Source organism: Nothobranchius furzeri, chromosome 7, assembly GCF_043380555.1.
Source record: "Nothobranchius furzeri strain GRZ-AD chromosome 7, NfurGRZ-RIMD1, whole genome shotgun sequence".
NCBI lineage: Eukaryota > Metazoa > Chordata > Actinopteri > Cyprinodontiformes > Nothobranchiidae > Nothobranchius > Nothobranchius furzeri.
The window spans coordinates 54,276,589-54,299,238 of record NC_091747.1 but is presented as its reverse complement, the minus strand read 5'-3'; the positions used below and the strand labels follow the sequence as shown (position 1 = coordinate 54,299,238).

Sequence of the window (22,650 nt, the reverse complement as noted above, 5' to 3'; positions counted from 1 at the left end):
AGGCAGAATGAGATAAGAGCTGCTTCAATCCAGCCGTGCATAAACAAGTAAACACGCTTATTCTTCAAACACACAAATCAGTGCAGCCTTACGTTCAGTTTCTTTTATTCAGCACTCAAGTTCACTATCTTGCATAAATAGACCGTGTGTCTTCACCAAAGTCACATTAGAAGCACACATTTTAATTTTATTGGTAATACTTGGACTCGAGATAGATTATTTACCATTTGTTTAGTATTTATAAGACTTTTACGGCTTGTTTGATATTTATTGGCCGATTCTGGTACATTTATCCATCCATTTTCTATACCCGCCTGTCCTCGGGTGGGGGGGGGCCTGGTGCACATCTCCAGGATTCATCGGGCAAACAGGCATGGTAGACCCTGGACATGTTGCCAGTCCATCGCAGGGCTACTCAGAGGCACACAAGAAAGACACCCAAGGACTGTTCAGAGAGCGCGATTAACCTGACGGTCATGTGTTTGGACCGTGGGAGGAAACCGGACTACCCGGAGAGAACCCATGCATGCAGAAAGACCCCAGGCAGGGATGTGAACCGAGGACCTTCTTGCTGCAAGGCCACAGCGCTCACTACTGTGCAGCCCATACATCCATCTAATTAATGTATATTTTCCTTGTAAAAAAAAAGCCTGAGCTAAATTTTATACTGACCAGCATGTTTCCCAGCTCTCCTGAGCTCTATTCTCAAACCCATTACAGACCCACCCGTTTATGTTCAGCTGCCCGTTAAAGGTGCCTCACAGCATAAAATCACTGCTCCGTTAGCCCACATTGCACAGAGGGACTGTAAGTATGAGTCAACTAATTAAATCCAGTTCAGCTTTTTTGTCACTTTCCAGCAACTTTTGTTAGAAAATGAAAACTTGGTTGTGGTTGAGTGAAGAGTACTTTATTACTGTACCATTTGTTGTTACTGTAAATCATTTAAATGGCTCCAGTAAATGTTTAAATAGAGCAAATAAAGTTTAATCTGAAGGTTTTTGTTTAGTCAGGTGCATTTACAACATGTAACGTCTGCTTCAGGTGACCTATTCACTGATCGGACACCGTGGATGGACTGATTTAATTTGTAGGTTGGTGTGTGTGTAAGCAATATGGATTTTGATTGATGCTTATTTACTCTGCCTCTGGTACATTTTTAATGCATTATTCAAAATTGCCCTTTATTGTTCTGGTTTCGTGTTTTTATATACACAGCTGCTTTGACATGGCTCACTATATTGCACTTGAAGACAATAAAACATGCTTTCATATCTCAGGATCTAATATTGTCGACAGCAGGAGTCATTAACGCTGTTTCTTCAGATCCCTCAGAGCGACAAAGAGTTTATGTTTAAGGCCAACGTTGTTATGGGCACAAAACCTTTGTTGTAGTCAACCTCATGTTAGTTTGAAAACCGAAACTTAGACCTAATGCTGTTATGCAACTGTATTTTTATCTTTCATTCACATTAATGTAACTTAACCCATGTTGCCTGCTGGTGGTGGTTGGAGGGACCGGTGGCGCCAGTGCTCGGCAGCCTCGCCTCTGTCAGTGCGCCCCAGGGCAGCTGTGGCTACGTCGTAGCTCATCCCCACCAATGTGTGAATGTGTGTGTGAATGGGTGAATGACTGGTTGCGTTGTAAAGTGCCTTGGGGGGGTTCCAGGATTCTAGAGGGCGCTATATCAAATACAGGCCATTTACCATAAGACTAAAAATATCTTCACACTGACTTTTGCATATCTAAACCCATCTCAAAACAGTTCCGTAAGTGAGACATATCTGAGCAGCTTTTCAGATGCTCTGGTCGAGCTATGATGAAAGTCTATCCCAGAGAAACAGTAAAAACTGTTGTTTCTGGTTCTCTAAATACAATAAAACAGGATGTTTGTCACTCTCACGTCAACAATTCCAAATTAAATGAATGAAACTGGTGATTAGCCGGTTTAGTGTCCATTGTTCTACTACTTCAAAGGAAATTGACTCATCTCAGATAAAAAATGCGGATTACGGTTTTCTATCACCTTTACTTTGCATTCTGGCCCTAGCTGCAATTCAACCACACATGCTTTCTCACGCTTTTAATCTGAGAAGTGGCCTAAAGAACAACGCCATCCCTGTTAACAACTTGTGTCCCCTCAGATTTATTCTAGGAGCCGGTGATCTACTGTTTTATGGGGTCTTTATATGGAGCCATTTATTCAGAATAGTTTGGCTCTATAATAAACATATGAAAGTGTGCCTGGACATGCAAATACGGGCATCGTTTGAGTCCTCTTCAGTGAATAGGATGTTTTTATTACACAGTATAAATTTATCACCTTGTAAGCTGTATATACTTCAGCAGAGACCTTCAATGAGGTCTGGCTTTAAACCCAGTAATTATCTCCTCAGCCCTCTGCATGAACAGTAATCCTTAGAGAGTAAAGGGAGAAATGCTTACCAGACAAGCCTCATTAAATATTTACCATGTTTGGCCACCTTCAACAACTCACACAACAAACAGCCGCAGATCGTTTGGCTCCCCCCCCCCCCCCCCCCCAATTCACGCCATGTGTTGGTTTCCTGTCGCTCCAGGCGGTGACACAGAGGTGGATTTTTTTTTCTTTTCCCCTTATTGGCTGATAATGGCGGATTGTGTGGTAGTCCGTGATGCGTGACAATGTTAAATATTAATGTCTGGGAATGATTATAGTAGGAGATGGAGAGAGGCAGGAAGTGTGATGGAGGTGACACCTCCCCATTCATCACGGCAGCCTTCAAAAAATCTAAATCCTCCCTGTGTTTTTAACCTTGGTACTCCAGAGGGGGGAAAGCGGGAAACTGGAGCGAATGGGGTGACGGCGGGAGCGAGAGATGAAACAGAGATCCAGACGGGGGAAACGGACATATCCGACACAACGCCAGCTATGAGCGGCGCGTGAAAAATGGAGCCAGAGGAATGTAAAGATAGATGGATGGATGCGAAGCAAGATCATGAGAGGTGATCACATTTGAAAGAAAGAGAAGTGAGATGGTGAAAAATAGTCCTGCATAATGTTTAAAGTATAGAGCTTTTTTTCCCCGTTGACCTGTCAGGTTATCCCATGTGACAGACTGATGGATGTGCAGAAAGGAACTCTTATCTTATTTTATCAAGGTCCAGCAGTCACTCAAGTCCTATTCGGCATAGATAAACAAGTGGGGAGGAAAATGGCAGCCGTCTCACCTTCCCTTCAAGGGTGTCATTTACTTCAGATGTGTCACCTCCTCAAACTCCCTATTTTTTAGCGGGGGGAATAAAAAGGAAGGCTGGACGGCCGTTTACCCACCTAATATCGCCTTGAATCGTATAATCAAGTATAGCGCCACATAAGCAGCAGGGGATTGGTTAACGGAGATGGAGGGTATATATACCTTTGGGAAAACTCCTGAATAAGTCTCATGCATCACACTATTAGAGCTTTAGAGCTGGTGTTATTCATTTTTACTGCCCAGCTCTCAAAGCCAAATGTAGATGGGAGGAAAAGTTTTCATTAAAACTTTTTTATTTTCTATTTTCTTGTTCTTTTCCAATCTCTCCATCGCGTTTCCATCTCTCTCTCTCCACCGTTCCCCTTGGTTGTGAAATAAACTCGATCGGTGACCTTTTCTTTTGGGTTTGTTTGCCCCTCGCCGTGTCTACGGGGAACGGATTTGGAGTCAGGCAGAGTGGCAGGTTGCATTTTAGCCAGCTACAGTAGGGGCTCGGTCCTGAGCTGGGTCAGAAAACTGTCTCGCTCTCCACATGCAGCAAACACTTTTTACCATCTAGGGGGGTCTGATTAACCTGCAAAATGTCTTCCTTGCTGTGCATATTTATGCCGCAGCTGCTGCTTTCGTCCAACTGTAGGCCATCACAGAAAAACACGATCCCAGAAGGCGATAGGGATCAAAGCCCAGACGCAAAAAACTCCATTTATATCCCACAATAAAGGTTCATAGGCGTTTTAAATGCACGTTGTCTGACTGAACTGGAATTAAGAGGCTTTCAAGGGTGAGTGACAGTGAAAGCTTTCTAAAGTCTGTTGATGTGCGCATAAAATGAGCTGTTTAATTTCATGAGTCACTGCTGAGAATTTCAAAAGCGATTGTGTCCTGTTCATTATGCAGGAGAAACACCAGAAAACTCTGTCATGCTAATTACGGCTTAGCTGATGTGATTATCCCTTCTTCCTCCAGATGCGTCGGTTCACCTGCCTGAGAACGTGCTCGCCATGACATAAAAGCATTCTTTTGTGTCCGTAGGAGTATCAGCCGTGCAACACGTTGCCGTGCCCCGACCTTAAGAAGACCACACCCTGGACTCCATGGACGCCTGTCAACATCTCGGACAATGGCGGCCACTACGAGCAGCGTTTCCGCTACACGTGCAAAGCTCGGATCCCGGATGCCAGCATGTTGGAAGTGGGGAGGCAGCGGATCGAGATGCGCTACTGCTCCAGCGACGGATCCACCGGCTGTTCGACTGACGGTGAGTGCAAGATGGACACAGATAGTGGCGTTCCAGCCTCATCAGCCCTTCAGTCATGTTTACATTTGGAGATTTACTCATCAGGACTTAATAAAACTGATCTGATCTTTAGCAGGTTGTACTATAAATCACATCTGTTCTAAAGTGTACCATGTCATTATTTATTAAACAACAAAACCAACATGGAAAACTTAACTGATCTTCATCTTCTATAAAGCAAGAGTTCTGGTCTGGAGCATACAGGCGTGTGTCAACACAGTTCACACAAATGGGAAGACACAACAGTGACCTTAGAGAAACAACTGTTGCTGACCATCAACCTGGTTCCAGCAAATTCTCTCTGAAAACAAGCCCTGCATTGCTCTCCAGACTCTACCTGGCTGAAACAGCAGGTTAAAGGTTCTTTAGACACATGAGACAAAAGTTGAGATGTTTACCCAGAAGGCACAGCTCAGTGGGGCAGCAGTAGCTCAGGTGGTTGAGCGGGTTGCCTCATGATCGGAGGGTCAAGGGCTCGATTCCAGCTCCCGCCAGGGGTATCCTGCTGTTGTGTCCTTGGGCAAGACACTTCACCCAACTTGCCTGTGTTAGTGGTGGTCAGAGGGGCCGACGGCGCCAAATGGCAGCCTCGCCTCTGTCAGACCTCCCCAGGGCGGCTGTGGCTACAAGTAGCTTACCATCACTAGCAGTGTGTGAATGTGAGAGTGTGTGCAAGCGTCTGTGGGTGACTTGAAAAGCGCTATATAAGTTCAATGCATTATTATTATTATTAGTGTTTGGTAAGAGCCACACTTGGACACGGTGGTGGAAGAGTGATGGTTTGGGCATCTTGCAGTTATTGATTTGAACTCCACTATGAACCAAAACAATCTAGCGTCTAACGTATGGGCATCTACAAAATCTACAACAGGCCGGATGAAAAAGAAACAAAAGTCCTGACGTGTAAAACTCTTGAATCACACTTTCAGTAAATCCTACCGTGTTTCACTTCTCATATCACTCTGTGTGTCTCCTATATGACATATTTAATATGTTTTATCATCACAACCAACGCTTTATTCAGGAAAATCATGAAGGTTAACAAGGCTGCCCAAATTTTCCTGTTGTAGACCTTTATTTTTCTTCTACCTGGCTGCCTCTCGAACCACCTTTCTCACCTGTATTTGGTCCTTGTCTCAGCATTTTATGACAACACTAGCTCAGTTTCTTGGATAGTCTCACAAAGAGCCCCAAGAGGCCGGTGAAATGAAGACGTGCTGCGAAGGGTTCAGACACAAATGGCCAGAATCCTTCACACGTCTTTTAAACCACAGCTGTTTTCACCCCAAGCAAACGTTTCTTTCCTCATGTGGTCCAAAACTTTTCCTCATCGTCTCCGTGTCGCGGAAAAGTTAAATGAGTTTTAATTATTTGTCTCTGGTGTTTGTGATCCCATCTTTCCTGATTTTATCGGCGGATCAAAGCGTCAGACGCGTTAATGAACCTTCAATCCGCAAAGAAGTTTAGCTAATTTTAGCCCTCCCACACTTTATTTTCCACACACACACACACACACACACACGTGTGTATTAATACATTCATAGCTGCACTCTTACTTTTAATCCGTCTTATTTTGCTTCACTCATTTCCCATCCAGTCAGCTCATGAGAATTTCATGTTGTAAATGTTTGTACAAACATTTTGCTAATTGACAAGTTGTTTATGTCGTTGGATGTGGAGACGGGCGGGATGGCGCCCCACCGCAGCAAACAGGGTTCCAAATAAAAAAAGATGAGGCAGTTAAAGTTTGTTTTATGTGCTGTTTTCCGCCTCTGAGGGAAAAAGCTGCTTTTTAGAGGTTTTGATTTAGCGCCTGGATGAGGTTCGGTGGTGGCCTCCCCATCAGTTTGAGTTGATGTGAGCCCCTGGGTGGTCTGTCGCCACACCGCTCTCATGCTGCGGTAATCGCAGAGGTCATCCCTTATGTACACTATCAGTGGGATTTTCCTTTGATCTTCCTCGCTTGCCTAATTTCTTATCACTAATAGTTGCCTTTGCGTCAGCGCTGCCGCTGGTACAGGCTGTTCTCCTCGCACTTTGAAGGGTTTTAAACGAGCACAGACAAGCACACAGACTCAAAGTTTTACAAGGAGTGACAGCCACACAAGTGAGATATCAGGGAACAAAGAGCCGAGCTTTAATGGGTCTGTCTCCATTCTGATTAGTGGGAGGAAGTAACAGACGCAACGCGTTTCATTACAAATTGCCACGTGGAGCCTAGCATCATATTAGCTTCTGTGTTAATTACAGCCTTTAAAAAAGGCTCAGGTTAGGCGTCGCTTTTGTTTTTCTGTCAGTTTGTTTCCAGAACAAACTACGAATCATTTAGACTCATTTAAATGTTTCCTATTCAGCTAAAACAGAAATACAAATTATTTATAACAAATTTATGTTTTCATTCACCTTGTGCAAATCTGAAGTAAAACAGGTTTTTTTTTCAAACATCAAAGCTTTTTCCCTCAAATGTGCTTTTTTCTCCTTTTATCAAAAGCAAACATGTTAAGAGTACACCATTGCAGAAGATGAATGGGCTCTTCATCTACGACAAAAAAACAACAAAAACAGTTGGATCAGTTGCTGTACACCTCATCTAATGATGGGAAGACCCACTGTGGCATGCAAGGCCACTGCGTGCAACACCCCTCAGTCCCTCGCTGATCGTTGATTTCCTGACTTCTGTGGGACTCGAGGGCCACAAGACCTTCCAGTAAAAAATGGAGGATGGACTCCACTGATTCACTTCTTTATTTCAGCCATCATCAAACACACCATCCATCTGCTGTGCACTAGCGTGTGCATGTTCGTGGGTGTCTGTGTGGGCGGATTGATGTGTGTGTTTGCCTGTTCCACTGTCTCGATGGCGGATCTGTGCACCTGCTTGTTCTTCCTCCTACTGTCCATCCTTCAAAGACACACGTGGTGTCCAATCACCCAGAGACAGCAGTTAACCTTTCTCAGAGCAAGAGGCCATCATAATATAATTACCCCCACAGCGGCGGTGTGTATTGATGTCCACCGCTGGGGCAAAGGACACTGAGATGCCTCTGAGATGAGCGATCAAAAGGAACCACGTGTCACTCCATGAAGGTTTACGATCTGCATCAGGCAGCAGTTGATTGGAGGTCTGTGCAAAATAAAACAAGGTGACGAGCGTTTTGGGAACAGATAATCAGTTGCCCCGCACATAAGAATGACATAACCTGCTAATTAGTAAACAGCTAAAGATGATTAATTACTTTAATTGACTAAATCCGTCCCGACCCAAGACCGTTTCCATCATGCACCATCTGCATTTCAAAGAAGATTGAAATAGTTTAAGTCCTTCTGCAAAACTTCTCCGTGAGACGTTCGCGACAGTTGAGTAGAATTTACATCGGCGGCGAGTTTAAAAGATGGAGGAAGCTTCGTGAGCTACAAGGGCTCAAAACTGAAGAAAAGTTGGCTATGTTTCTTTTGGACAGGTGCGTACTAGCTCCTTCCAGAACGGGAGGGGAGCAGGGGCAGGTACTGTAGCCGTTCAAATTTAGAAATAGTTTCCTCCTTCGCTTTATAACGTTGCGCTACGGACCGCTGCTTTCAAGCTAGCTACCTCAAAAGTATCGTGAATGCAAACATAAAAAGCATCAGGGGCTGAATGCTTTTTGTCAGGCGTGCTGGCGAGTGAGACGGAGGTGAGGATCCACACGCGGGTGAAGAAGGTAAGCAAGCAGACATGAACGATCGAAAGGCTTTAATAATAAACACGCTGACACTGAAACAATGAACCGACAAGAGACACAGGACTGAAGGGGTTTAAATACATGAGGGCTGGGAGCTTGGGTGATTGGAAAACGAGAGGCAGGTGGGAGCAATTAACAGAGACACATGGCTGAACAGAATGGGGAGACAAGACAGGGTGTGGATTGATGTTTTAGGTTCCCTTTCTCTATATCTTCCCCACAGGTTAGTTTGTACAACGGCAGTAACCTTCATTTTCTTCTCTGCATCTTTTAATGTCATTTTAATGTCGGTCTGTTGCTGCTTATCAAGTTCTGCTTCTTCATCCACTGCCTTGACATCAGCCTCCAGTCCAATCCTGTAGTCATCATTAGAGTCAAGAACTGACCTGAACCGGTCTGAAAGTTTTCCAAATTCCTCTTCTAATTCGGTCTTCAGCATGATGTCTGCTCCTCTTGAAATAAAGTTGGCTAGTCTGGTGAAGCTGCTTTTAGCACTGGTCCTTTCCTGCTTCAGCAGTTTGACCGTCTTCCCCAAGACCTCTTCTGCCATCTTTATTTCCTCTTGCGTCCACAGCTTTTCTGGTTTGAAGCCCTTTATCTTCTCATCCAGGGTGCTCTGTGGTTATCAACTGTCAAGCTCCACACTAGTTTCACTCTAAAGGGACACTTTGGGACAACTCCTTCACATTCCAACAATTTTTATTATGTCAGTTCAGTGAACATTAGGTTGATAACCTTCAAAGAACAGAGACAAGTGTTAGATGTCACATAATTTATATAAAATACAATAAACAAAGGACTTTCTAAACTAAATCTTCCCACACTAACAGTGTAAACGATTAAATTAAAAGCATGACTTTAAAGGTCACCCAAAACAACTTCATATCATAAACAAAACAATAGTTACCAACCATTGGCGTCTTTAGAGTCAACTCATTGTTAGAGCTTGCTGTGCTGTTCCTGTTTGACTGAGGACTGAGAACCACCACCCTGCATAGGTGATTTTTATCACCAATCAGTCACCATTTTGTTGGTGCATTCTGGGAGATGTAGTTCTCAGTGGTGGTGGACCAGTTAGACCTCCATTTACTCAACTTTAACCCAACAGACACTTTTGTGGTTTAATGCAACAAAAAGCATCTCAAATATTTAAACTTCGATCACAAGAAAAGCTAAAACTGCATCAGAAACGACCTAATCCATCTTGCAGGAGCTTATCATGCACAACCACGCCCTAAATAGTTTCATGTTCTGGATGTCTCAACACAAAAAGTCCCTGTGTGGAAAAAAACTTCAGCTAAAACTGAATGAATTCCACGACATAAGCACTTATTGATAATCTTCCTTGTTACAGCCAATATAGATTTTTTGCTCTTATGTGATACTGATGCATGGACTTTAAAGACGTTTTGTTCCCTTCCCGCTCACATTGATGCTGCATCTCAGCTACATGAACCCCCACGTCCTCTGCGACGTCTGAGATCTTTCGTGCATCCCAGTTTGCTCGGGCAGAAGGTCACCATGTTTGAGCATCCTAGCAATCAGATCTACCTGACATTTGGTGATTAGGGCTGCATTCAGAGACAAGGCAGACGCCATTGATCACACCTGGGAGACACATGTGGCATGCAGATAAGGAGAATTGATCTGCCTCTGTCAAAACAAAAGCTAAATTAATATTTGAATAATGTTTGTCAGCTCCTCCGCCTCCTATCTAGTTTCTTGATTTCTTTGTGAGGTATCGTCTCTCCTACTAAGATCCCAATCAGGCTTTATTATGAGACATAAATTAGGAATGTGTGATTTAACCAAGCGTTTAGAATGAGCTTTTATATAACGCGATGCCTTGTTTCATATCAATGATCGTGGCTTAATGAAAGCGATGAGGTAATTACTGACGATCTGGAGTGATTTAAAAACCCTTCTTGTCACACAGTGATTAGACTTGTAGCTGCTATGCACTTTCTCTTTCTTATTATCACATTTCACAAGCACGAGTAACAGGCCCAGCATCTGATCATTTGTATAATTTCTAACACAAACATGTATTTTTAAACATCCTTGAAGCAAAACAGGCAATTTATGAATCATTTGTAAGTATGGTGTTCATCCAGACTGCTGCTAATATTGTGGTTTATTCAAGACAATGACTTGGTGCTCTGCTGTCTCCGTAGAGCTTCCCACTGGTTAAATGACTTGCTCAGACTCTTAGTAATAAGTGCTGCTTATGTATGTTCATAAACAAGCACAATGTGCCTACATAATGTTTCGTAGCCCATCCGTTAAAACATATTTTCAAATTTGTAGCGTATTTTGGTGAAGGCTTTGTGCAGATTACCGTTTGCGTTGGCTATTAAGAGGCATTAGTCACTTGGCCTCACTCTTGTGCTGCTGGAGTTTTTAGCATTAAAAACGTCCAAGATGAATGTTTTCTCAACATAGTTTCAGAGTTGTTGCAGATTTCTGGACCCTGTCTGGAGTCTTAAGGCCCATTTCCACTATCGGACCTTCCTAGTAAATTTCCATTTCACCAAGCTGACCCGAAAGCACCATTTTTGGGACTTTTCAAAGACCCAACAGAGTACAGGAACCGTGGTAATTGGAAATGGCCTGGTGGAGTCGCTGGGCGGAACTGCTTAACTAATACTGAATGATTGTAACTCAACAGAAAAAGACGTCGGCAGGCGTCGCCAGAAAACCGGCACAAAAGTTGCTGTTGGAGAATGAAGGAAAAATGTAAACTGGAAAAGTACGGCAGAAATCCCCCCACAATGCTTTACACCGTAAAAATAATTAGACGCTTTTTATTTCACACAGCCAGTCCCTCAGATGGATTAAATTAAGACCTAGTTTTAATGTCCGTGAATGACTTTTGGAGCTGATCAGTGGCACCTCTCAGGCCGAAGCAGTTGTGATCTGTTGACGTGTTAGCTAAAGTCTGATTCATGCTTCTCCGTCAGCTTCGCAAGGGACAGACACGCACGGATTGACGGAAGCGTTTTGCTCGCATACTTCTCCGTCTCCTGGGGAGTGTTGCCAAGCAATTCCCGAGCAGGACAACAGAGGGCGTAGTACTGTTCTGTGGTATCCTGTCATGTATCCGCTCCAAGATAGTGTGTTTATATTGTGTTTTTTGTATACAAGAGACTTTTTGACAAACAAATTTGTCTCTCATACTCCTCCACCTCTTTAGGTGCTCGCCACCTCTAAACCCACGTTTCCTGTCCTTTCCGTCCACAAATAAAATGCTTGCTGTGCTTCTTTTCACTCCTCCAGTCACGGGGGAATTAAACGTTCATGTTTTTAGAGTTTTTTCGCGAGGTATTCTTCAAGCTGCTCCGTGTCTGCCGCTAGTTATCCTCGGCTCTCTTCATGTTTTTGAGGGTGCAATGGCGGCGGTGTAGATGACAGCGGCGTCCTGACCAATCACAAGCTTGCGTTGTCCGGCTCGACGGACGGATGTTTGGAAAAGAGAGCTCGACTCCGTCCGTCCTTGCGGAGCTCTCCAGCAGGTCCGCAAGGACGGATAATGGCGTTGCGTGTCTCCGCACTGACGCAGACGGGGAAGCATGAATCAGGCTTAAGTCTCGAAAGGGACGATTTTACCTGGAGACACAAAGGCTGAAAGGACAAAGCCATTGAATCTCCCGGTCACTTTTCTCCCTTCAAAGAATTTTCCGAAACTCCTGTAGTGGAAACGCGGCTAAAATTTGTGAGGCAACTTTGGAAGGGGCCAGTGACCAATGTGCAAAAAAGAAAAATATTTGGGGTTAGTTGCAAAAAATGTAAACAAGATTTTGTGTCTAAAAACTTTTGCACTAGATCAAAGGCACCACGTGACCCAGCACTGTGTAAAAGTGGTAGCAAAAGTGATGTATGCACCAATTTTGTCTGGCTACAACAAAAAATGTTTATGTTACAATTTAGTGTCCTAAGCTTGATTTCTGCGTCTCCGTCAGCCTTGGCGTGCCTGTTAGCATAAACAGCACTGACCCATAATGGCGCTGTGTTTCTCCATGCCCACGAAGACGGAGAAGTATAACTCAAGCTTAGCTCGTTGCTAAGAGTCTGTGTGATGCTGATATGGGAATGCGTTGGCAGAGATTGGAAACTTATGAGATTTAGGCCATGGCTACATTTTGACTAAATTTAAAAATCTGACATTCTTAGAGCACGACAGAAGTGACGGTACTGGAGAACCAACAGTTTTAACAATCACCTGTAGCGTTTCTTTATTTCTAGGTCACAGAAATAACAGACTGGTTAAAATCTTCTAAATTTGATGACTTTATAACACTGAATTCCCAATTTTTTACAAGTAAACAAATCTTTATTTTTGTCCATCAGTTATTTTTGACTGAAATAAATGTCCAACGTGTTCAGTAATGTTGGCACTACAGAGTTAATAGTAACAAAAAGCCTTAGAAAATCATGCATTTGTCCCTGTGGTTAGAAATAATGCATCCGTCAAAAACAAAGTCTGACACAAGAGACAAAAGAAAAAGAATTGAAAGACTTATAATGTAGAAGGCTGAGTTTTTAATTTTGCCGGCTTCTATCGGTGAATGATGTCTTCGTTCTTATTAACTTTGTTTCTCAGAGAGAAACGGTAGTGTCTCAGCAGCCTAATGCTGATCTGGTATCAAGGCCAGGGCCCTCTCAGGGCTGGGAGATTAGTTTCTGCTGCACGGATGTCACGAGCAAACACCGAACGGACACGAGACGGCGCTTAGAGACGACTTTGACGGATGATAACCATTCTACTATCCTTATTGTTTTTCTGTCATTCTGCCTTGGTCTATCTTTCCTGAGGACTGTTTCCTTGCTCTTTCACTGTTTAGATTTTTTAAGTTAAATCCGCTGTGTAGTTGATTACATTTAGAGTTGTGCAGCTGATTCCTGACACCCCGTCATGGGGAGTGGCGAGTGGACCTTACATCTCCCGTGTGCTGGATGGTATGTTTTTGATGAGTGAGTCCCAGTTTCTCGATAGTCCGTAGGTCCCCTCGGTTTCTCTTATATGAATTTTTTACCTGTCGCTTTCCCTTCCCACATTGCACGTCTTGTCCCAGTCCATTATGTGGTTGTGATCGATAATGGCTGATTTAACTTAAATTAGAAGATAGAATTGTATAAACACATTTTAAAAAGTAGCAGAAACACAGAAATATGAGGTAGATGAGGCATAAGCAGTGCTTTAAATAGGTCGGTATGCAATACAAGCTATTTTACTAATTACCTCTCAACATACAGGGACTTTCTTCCAGCATATGGTGTGTACCGGTGGTTTTTCCAGGCTATTATCAGACAAAATCTTCAAGTAAACAACATTCATCTGCAGCCCCATCCAGGTAAAGTAACGCTAAACAGTTGTTTAAACTTTAAGCTAGAGCTTCAACATTGATCTCAGGGATTTTTGAGTTACACTCCTGACCAGTTTCATAATTGACACCATTCTGCAGCCCTCTGCTGACCAAAAACCACATTTGGTGGTTTCGTGGAGCGGGTAGGTGTCCTATAGGGGGAGCTCTTTACCTGCTCGTTAGCTGTAATGCTACCGGTTAGCCTTTTCTGTTCACCGATCTTCAATAAAACGCACAAGAAGAAAAAGAAGATTTTGCTGTTTCAGGGGACATCACGGCAGACGTCTGTCTGGTTAAAGCATAGTTCAATCAATCAAATAAAAAAAAAACGATTACTGTTGAATTCCCAAAAGACACGACAGAGATTCGTTGAATTTGGTTCTTTTTTTGGCTGTTTACCTCTCTGATCCAGTCACTTATCACATTTATCTTTACGGGACCAGCTTCTTAAAACTGTGACATTACCTTTAGGACATTGCTGCTATCCATCTGTTTGCCTCCATTAAGCTAATAAGACAGCCTTCCAAATTACCATCAGACGGAGTTCTCATCCTTACTGCTTTTAACCTAATGTCAGATTTGCAGAGGATAATTATAACGCCATCATTCCCCAAGATTTTACTGACGCATCGCCTCCACCTGCAGCGTAGCTCTCACAGAAATAAAAGTTTTGATGACATAGTCAATAAAATATCAAGCTTCTGCTTCCAGGGTGAAAACGTCACTGCTTTTCTAAAATTATCCACTATTTTTGCCCCAAAACTACCTCTTTCTCGCCATGTCTGCCTGTAATTTTTGCTCTGAGCTCCTAAAAATATAGCAGATGGTTTTTCTAAACTCTCTAATCTGGTTTGCGTGATAAAAATTAACACCCAAGACATTTTTCTAAGTTGATATGCTTTTACAAGAAAGGCTTCATTCCACTGTCTTCTTCAACATTTCATTTTCTGCCCTGTTTTTTCCTTTTTTATAATGAACTGAATGCCAGCTCACAGGGGACAGATAAGATGTGGTAAAACAAATTACCTGCCGGCTGGATGGTTTTTTTTTATACGTATTTTTAGAAGTTTGTTTTGAAAGTGAAAATGCAATTGTTTTGTTCAGTTTCTTATAAACACAACAACATGCACCCTAAAGGTCCAGCAGGCAGAAGCAGCGCTTATTATGTGTCACCTGTAAATATGTTGAGAAGATGGATAGATGGAAACGCTCTGGTCTCAAATTCCCCCTCTTTATATTTTCTACTAGAGCAAAAACAAAAGCCTGACTGATGTAACTAAGGCTGTTTTTCTGTTTTTTATTTTTATTTTTATTGCTAAAACCAATTTTCTTCTATGAGCTAGAGGGTAAAAAACAAAAATATCAAATGTATGTCCCTCTTTCTGTTTTCTGGACTTCAGGCAAAAAATACAAATAATTTCAAGCTGGATTTCTTGTTTTCCAGTATTTCATTTTCAAATGTGGGTGGAAGAGCCCCTTCTTACTGATTGGCTATTTAATTGATATAGTGCCTTCTAGAGTCCTGGAGCCCCCCAAGGCACTTTAATAAATGATTAATGACCCGCACTTGTATAGCGCCTCTCAGAGTAAGGACTCCAAAGCGCTTTACACTACAGTGTATAATTTATCCATTCACACACACATTCACACACTGATGGTGATGAGCTACGATGTAGCCACAGTTGCCCTGGGGCGGACTGACAGAGGCGAGGCTGCTGAGCACAGGCGCCACCGGTCCCTCCGACCACCACCAGCAGACAAGGAGGGTTAAGTATCTTGCCCAAAGACACAATGACAGGAAACAAACTGAGCGGGGCTCGAATCTGCAACCTTCCGATTACCGGGCGAGCACTTAACTCCTGTGCCACCGTCACGTTGCACTTTAGTTATTTTTGTTTATTTTTTGTCATTTAAGGGACTTATCTACACAAATAAACATTAAAAGGTAAAAAGAAGACACAGAAAACATGCATTGTAGGGATGTAAGAAAATATTGATAAACTGAAATATTGCAATATTTCATCTTATAATACTGAATTGATAATTAATACATTCAGTACTAGCTGACAGAGTCACAGAACATTGTGCTCTATCATCATGTAAACACCAAAACTGCCAAAAGAAACAGTAGAATCTTACATCAGGAAAAATAAGCATGTTTCTAGCTTTTTCTGTTCTTTTGTTGTTGAAGTGTGAGCTGCAGAAGTTTTTCCGGTTTGCGCCTCACTTTGGGCATAGCAGCATCCCAAAAAGATCTCCTAATTCATGGATTGTCCGCTTTACGATCACATGACGTGTGACACACACAGATATAAATCGACTTTCGAGCTGTGATGTTTACTCTCAAGGTGTGCGTGCTCGTTCCCAGGCCCCGTTAAAAAACACAATTGACGACTTTAGTCCTCAATGGCAGCGAATGAGGAAAACGCGGTGTATTGATTTTTTTAATCAATATTTAGGCTAGTAGAAGCTAACTATTAGCATTAGCAACTCACGTGGCAGAACTCCTCCAACCTCGTGTTATTTGTGGAGACACAATATCAACGTCGCTGAGCAAACTGAGTCAGTGGTAGAGTCGTGTTGCTGTTAGCCAATCAGAGGTGAGATATCCAAATATCAGGAAATAAGACTCCTCAAACAGGGGCATCTGAGCTTTAGCTTTTTTTCCCACAGACATCATATTTGTAGATGCCCTGTGGACTGGTGCTGCCTATTAGAGTTGCCATTGTGGCCGGCCGCCATCTTGGATGGGTCTCCAGTCGCCCCCAGTGCATTTAGTATTTTCCGTAGAAAAGTCAACAATGACCCCATGTTATCTGTTTTCAATAGTACGCTGGATGTTGCAACCGTGGGCTGCACAAAAACGGGCATAGTTGCCCACCCTGCATTGACTTCTGTTGGGTTTGGAGAGTGAGGAACCCATCAAAAATGGTGGCGACGCTGTTACACTCTCCAGTGCCCATGGGGCATTTACATTTTCATGTCTGTTTTTATTCCCCCTGAGTATGACTTATGAGGCATTTATTCCTACTAGAGTCCACTGCAAATGTATTAAGATCATAAGTAGACTTGACCTTTAAAGATTTGCAGAGCGAACAGAGTCAGTGGTAGAGTCGTGTTAACCAATCAGAGGCGAGATATTTAGGGAATTTTTAGAATATTAGGAAATAAGACTCCAAAATCTGTCAAGTTTTTCTTCCCACTTCTGGCTCACATTTACTTCCTGAAACAGGAGCGCCAGAGCTTGTTTTCCCATGGCGATCAACTCATAAGGCATTCATTAATACCAGAGACCACAGCTACTGATGTGTTGTTGGTCTTTAAGACAGTGACGAATGACAAAACCCACTCATGCTGACACTGGGACGCCTGATTAATGTGAAATTAATTGTGCTACTTTACAAATGTTGATTTGTTCAAAATAAAACCTCCCAGAATCTGCTAGTCTGAGCCTGGATTCCTTTTCACTGTGTGCCAAACTTCAGCAGTGAAAAACCTGTGGCTGTATACACAGATGATCTTCTCAGGCTTCAGATAGATGCAGATGCTGCAAAAGTGCTGGATGTCTGTGACATCTGTCCTGATAATGTCCTGTATCAGTCACACAAACCCCTGCAGAAATCCAGCGCAGAAGCTTTAAAAGATCAGAACACTGTCAGTCACATTGTTCTTGACTGGATTCCTGGAAGAGATTCTTATATTCTGGAGTCAATGCAGACTGTCCTCGGCTGCCAAAAGAGATGCCTTTGAGGACGACTTTTCTGTCAATATCTGTGTCCAACTCAGAGCCTTGCTGATCCTAATCCCCAGGAATCTGGAGCTGCAGACCTTCTCTGCTGCTTCTCATTTGATGCACATGAGGATGGGAATCTTTGCTGCAGCCTCCTGTGGTCTGCAGGCCTCTCAGATGTGCTGAGTAAATGTATTTCCTGTCACCTCAATATTGAGGCTCCCACCTCTTTCCTGTAAATGGACGCATATTGGTCTGTCAATGCAAGTCAATAATGGTCCAGAGCGTTTTTATTGCAACTTAGACCTGCAGGAACCACTGCCATTGAAAATCCACGACCATCATTTTCTCAGTCAGAAGATTAAATTACTGCCCTGCAAAGCCAAACTGGATTAAAATAAAAAGCCAGCAGAAAAACAAGCAAGATGGACATTTTAAATGAATTTTATCTGTTCAGTTAATTATTCGGATGAAATTTCACAAGTGCTTTGGCAACAGTTGGAAACCAAACACTAATTAAAATCATCCTACTTGGAATTCCTTTATAAACTACAATCCTCAAATACGACTGATTAATTACAAAGACATAGGTCTAAGGCTGCACTTATAGCCTTATGAGGTGAGTTTTATATTCTGAAGGTGGTGCCATTAAAACAGGTAGTATGACTGGCACGGCATCACTGTTTTAAAGTTGCCTCACCATTAAATAAGTGAGGTTTGTTGGATGCACTGTTGGAAAGCTTCGATTAGTTTTTGACTGCCCAACAGATACGGTGTCCCGGACGTGGGTAGACAGCAGTGGGAGCATACAGTAGCTTGATGATTAACTTTCATTTGCACCACAGCTTGTGAGTGTATACTAGAATGTGTCTTTATTATCCTGCATTGATTGTGCGACACTGATTTTTCTTTTAACCCTCCCTCTGTCCTAATGGGTGTGACCCTGTGAGGAAAGTTGACCATTGAGCAGGATTGATGGTTTATCTCTTGAGGTCCATGTGGCAGGGGTGAGGAGTGATCACCACCTCAGCCCTGCCACGTGGACCTCAAGAGATAAACCATCAACCCTGCTCCTTGGTCACCTTTCCTCGCGGGGTCACACCCATTAGGACAGTGGGAGGGTTAAATGAACTCTCCACACTAAATGTTAATGTTAACATTTTTAAAATGAAAGTCACAATGTGCAGTTTTTACCATTAATCTTTGGAAATATCCATCAAAATATAGTTGAAAATTAATTAAATGACTAAATGTATGTCTCTGGGCGACGCCATACTGGATGCGATGTTTCTTTCTACTGGAGCCCATGAGGACAAAATGTATTTACTAATTTGCAACAAATGGTTACAAAACTTTTGTCATTCATAAATGTTGTTGTTTTCTATATTAACCTATTTGCTCGTTTCCAGTCATTAAAGGGAGTCTGATGTACTTGTCTTCAGCTCCCTGATCAAAAAGGCCCAGCAGAGGATGTACTTTCTGCGGCAGTTGAAAAAGGCCAAGCTGCCGGCCCAGATGATGGTGCAGTTTTACACGGCCATCACTGAGTCCATCCTCACCTCCTCCATCGCTGTGTGGTACGCTGGAGACACGGTGAGGGACAAACATAGACTGCAGCACATTGTGCGCTCTGCTGAGAAGGTGATTGGCTGCAGCCTTCCATCTCTCCAGGACCTGTACGTCTCCAAAACTCGGGGGCGTGCAGGTCGGATAGCAGCTGACCCTTCGCACCCGGGTCACAGACTTTTTGAGCCGCTTCCCTCAGGCAGGAGGTTACGGTCCATCCAGGCCAGAACCTCTCGCCATAAGAACAGCTTCTTTCCACCTGCCGTTAGACTTGTGAACAGCTTATAAACACACAACCATGCTCGTCTTCTGTACTCGACACAACGTCACGTTATCGGCCATATTACCATTACCTGCCTTTTTTATAGCAAAGTTTTATGCTACTTTATTATATTTTATTCTACTTTATTCTATTTTTAATTATATTATTCATGTTATATGTAGCACGTTAGTACCGAAGCAAGTTCCTAGTTTGTGAATTGTTTGTTCACTGACAATGGCAATAAACCTTTTCTGATTCTGATTCTGATTTTGCTGGAGGTTGAACGATAAGACAAAGTACTCGTTCTGAAATTGCGCTGCCACAGATTTTTGTCCCTAATCACCATCCGTTGGTAAGGTCTTACTCGAACACAAAAGTTCTGCTTGCTTGCAATGATTTATGTATGTACTACCGCAGTTTCCAGGGAAAATACACACAGTCACTTTAAAGTATAAAAAACTTGTGAAATTTAAAGACCAACATAACTTGCAAAGACACAAGGACCTAATGCTGCAGGCATCCTGTTTTCGTTCTGCTGATTACTCCTCCGTCTGCGTCAGGGCGGAGACACGCAACACCATTTTGCATCGGTGCGAGAGCTCTCCGACATGCTCACAGATGGTGATGGAGACACGCCCAAATCTGTAACTATCCGTCAAAAGAGACGGACGCCCCAAGCTTGTGATTGGTCAGGACGCTGCTTCCTAAATTCGTCAACAGCACCGCCTTTGCCGCTTCAAAAAATAAAAAGGTATTTAGCGGCAGACACGGAACAGAAGGAAGAACGCATCGCAGGACAGTAACGTTTATTCACTCATGACTTAAGGAGGATAAAGACATGCAGCAAACGTTTTATTTTATTATTTTGTGGATGGAAAGACGAGAAACGTGAGTTTAGATCGCATGAAGAGGTGGACGGGAACAAATCTGTTCGTGTTCAAAAGTCTCTGAAATACATCAAAACAATGCAAACACAATAGTAGGTACACGACCCGAACCATGACTGGTGGCAGGATACCTCAGAATAGCGCTACGCCCTCTGTTGTCCTGGCGAGGAATTGTTTTGCAACATTCCCCAGCTGACGTTGAAGTCTGAGAGCAAAACGTCTCCGTCGATGCGTGTGCTGAGCGGATGGAGAAGTGTGAATTAGGCTTTATTTATAATACATCAGGCGTTGAAATCCATGCTTAAATTTTACAAGCAAGACTAATAGATTGATGGAATACCTTTTATTAACAATAATTTTAAATATAAATTAATGATAGTACATTTTAGTGGCAGGAAAATGCAGTAATGCAGCTAATTCTGAACTTAACACTTTCGTTGTAACTCGTAGGAGCACTTTTTCTTTGAAACACTGTAATGATGCTATAAGGTTATTTTATTGTTTCGTCCTACGTTGCAACCCCAGAAGCACTTTCCTCATATTAAATAAAATATGTGCATTTCAGCATTAAAGGGTTGTCCCTTGAAAGTCTCCTATTAAGAGTTTCATGATGGTCAGTTTGTGTTGCTGTTGTATAAAATGTTAGTTAAATCACTGAGATTGTGGTTTCTAGTCCTACACGAGACTCATTTACCTTTTCCTCGAAACAAATCAATGCAGGCCTTGTTGTACCGATGCATTAAATTAAACAGATGTTCCTAATAAAGTGGTCGATGAGGGTAAATTCCTATACCGGCCTGTTTGAGTCGCCGTGTTCCTGTGCACCGATCCATCATGATTTTCAGAGCTGTGTTTTTAATTGCGCTCTCAGAAACCTTTAATTGGATCCTCCGTGATAATGCCTCCCCAGAGGGATTCTGGGTAGACCAATGCTTGGCAGATCTCAGGAAATACTGTCATAAAGGGAAAACTGTAAACAGCCGGAACCCCTGATTTCACAAGATGCAACACAGACTCTGAAACACACACAGTGAGAGGAATATGTCCCTCCACGGGGAAACGTAAAAGGGGAAGACAAGTAGCTGCAAGTCTACATGCAGCAGCTCAGAGTGTAAGACATGCTGGAAGAGGCACTTTTTCTCTCTCTCTCGCTCATTCTGATCCACTTTTATTTGTGTGTTAATGAAACTTGACAGCGAATGTCTCTGAAGTGGAGATTTTTGCTTTAAACAGAGCTGGCTTTCAGATCAATGTCTTTTTTCTTACATTGTTAAAGGTGGGGTTCACTGACAAACGTATAAACCTTATTTATGAAATACTATCTGTCACGCCAAGTTTCACATGCAGGCTGGGCCTTTCCACCAGAAATGTAAATGCCGTGAAACGTCTGCGAAATGGAGTATGCTGCCATTAGCCTCTAATAGCGGATGGGGCGTTTCCACCGGCGGTGACGCATCGTGTTTTGCACTTCAGATCGGGTCAGACAGGAAGTCAAACACAAAAGCAGCGTAAAACATCAGTGGCGTGTCTAGATCTATTAAAATGGGGTGGCCCAGGTGAGGCACAACTTTGTGCATGGGTGGCACCAATGGTTATGCTTTTTTGTTTTACCCTCAAGCCTTTTGTAGACAATGAAAAGCCTATTTAAAGGTAAATTAGTGTGGTGGCACCTGGGGTGGCCAATCAGATTCCAAGGGTGGCATGTGCTACCCCAGGCCACTCCCTGGACACGCCCCTGTAAAACACCTGGACACTTTCAATGTAAAAGGCACATGCAGATTTCCAATTGCTTAGCTTGTAAGAAAGTAAATAGTTTCTTTTGAATCTTCTGTAGTCGAGGTAAACAGAGCAGAAATAAACCACAGAGTAGAGATAAAACATCAGTGTTGCAGAGCAAATGGAGACAGTGGAAGTGTTGCATTGCTGTTAACCAATAAGAGGTGAAATGATCGAATATCAAGAATAATAATGAGTAACACTCCAAATCCCACCGGTTTCTCCACCGACTAACTTCTACTTCCTGACACAGGAGTGCTTAAGCCGTGTTCCACAGAGTGGCTCATATAAAAGACCACAGCAGTGAAGTAACAAGTGTAGGCCCTCTTTAATCATGTGTCTGTAGTTTGTTAGATTCCAGTGCACAGCAAATGCGTGAAGTCTCAGAATACTTGCATCTGCATATTTTACTCAGCTTTGGTGCCATTTTCAACAGACTTTAGGTGCTCATGGAGCTCTTCTGTATGACATAAGACAAAACAATATGTTCAAGATTTCACAAAAACAATTAAAACACCAACATAATTTGTTCTTGAGAAGCATTGAGTGATATGCAATCCTTTAAGAAATGCTCTGCTTTTCATTTTTTTACACACACACACACACACACACACACACACACACACACACACACACACACACACACACACACACACACACACACACACACACACACACACAAGTATGCTCAACATAAAAGAGAGTTTGTTTGGTGGTTTTTTTATGTGTTTGATTTGGGTGTTTTTGATCTGCGTGTTTCTTTGCGGTGGGGACTATTGGATGTTCTGCCCTTCGTCTGACTTGAGACTAGCT

The 22,650-nt window shown here is 42.8% G+C and overlaps 1 protein-coding gene across 3 annotated transcripts in view; it reads left to right on the top strand.

The window, feature by feature from the left end:
- Positions 1-22,650, top strand: part of sema5a (sema domain, seven thrombospondin repeats (type 1 and type 1-like), transmembrane domain (TM) and short cytoplasmic domain, (semaphorin) 5A) — a 207,564-nt gene that overhangs the window by 158,928 nt on the left and 25,986 nt on the right. For all 3 annotated transcript variants that reach the window (XR_001572682.3, XR_001572681.3, XM_015955301.3), the window contains exon 16: positions 4,270-4,495. Coding sequence is in view for 1 of the 3 variants with exons in the window: in XM_015955301.3 (XP_015810787.3) it covers positions 4,270-4,495 (226 nt within the window). In the remaining 2 variants the exon portion in view is untranslated. The remainder of the gene's footprint in view (positions 1-4,269; positions 4,496-22,650) is intronic.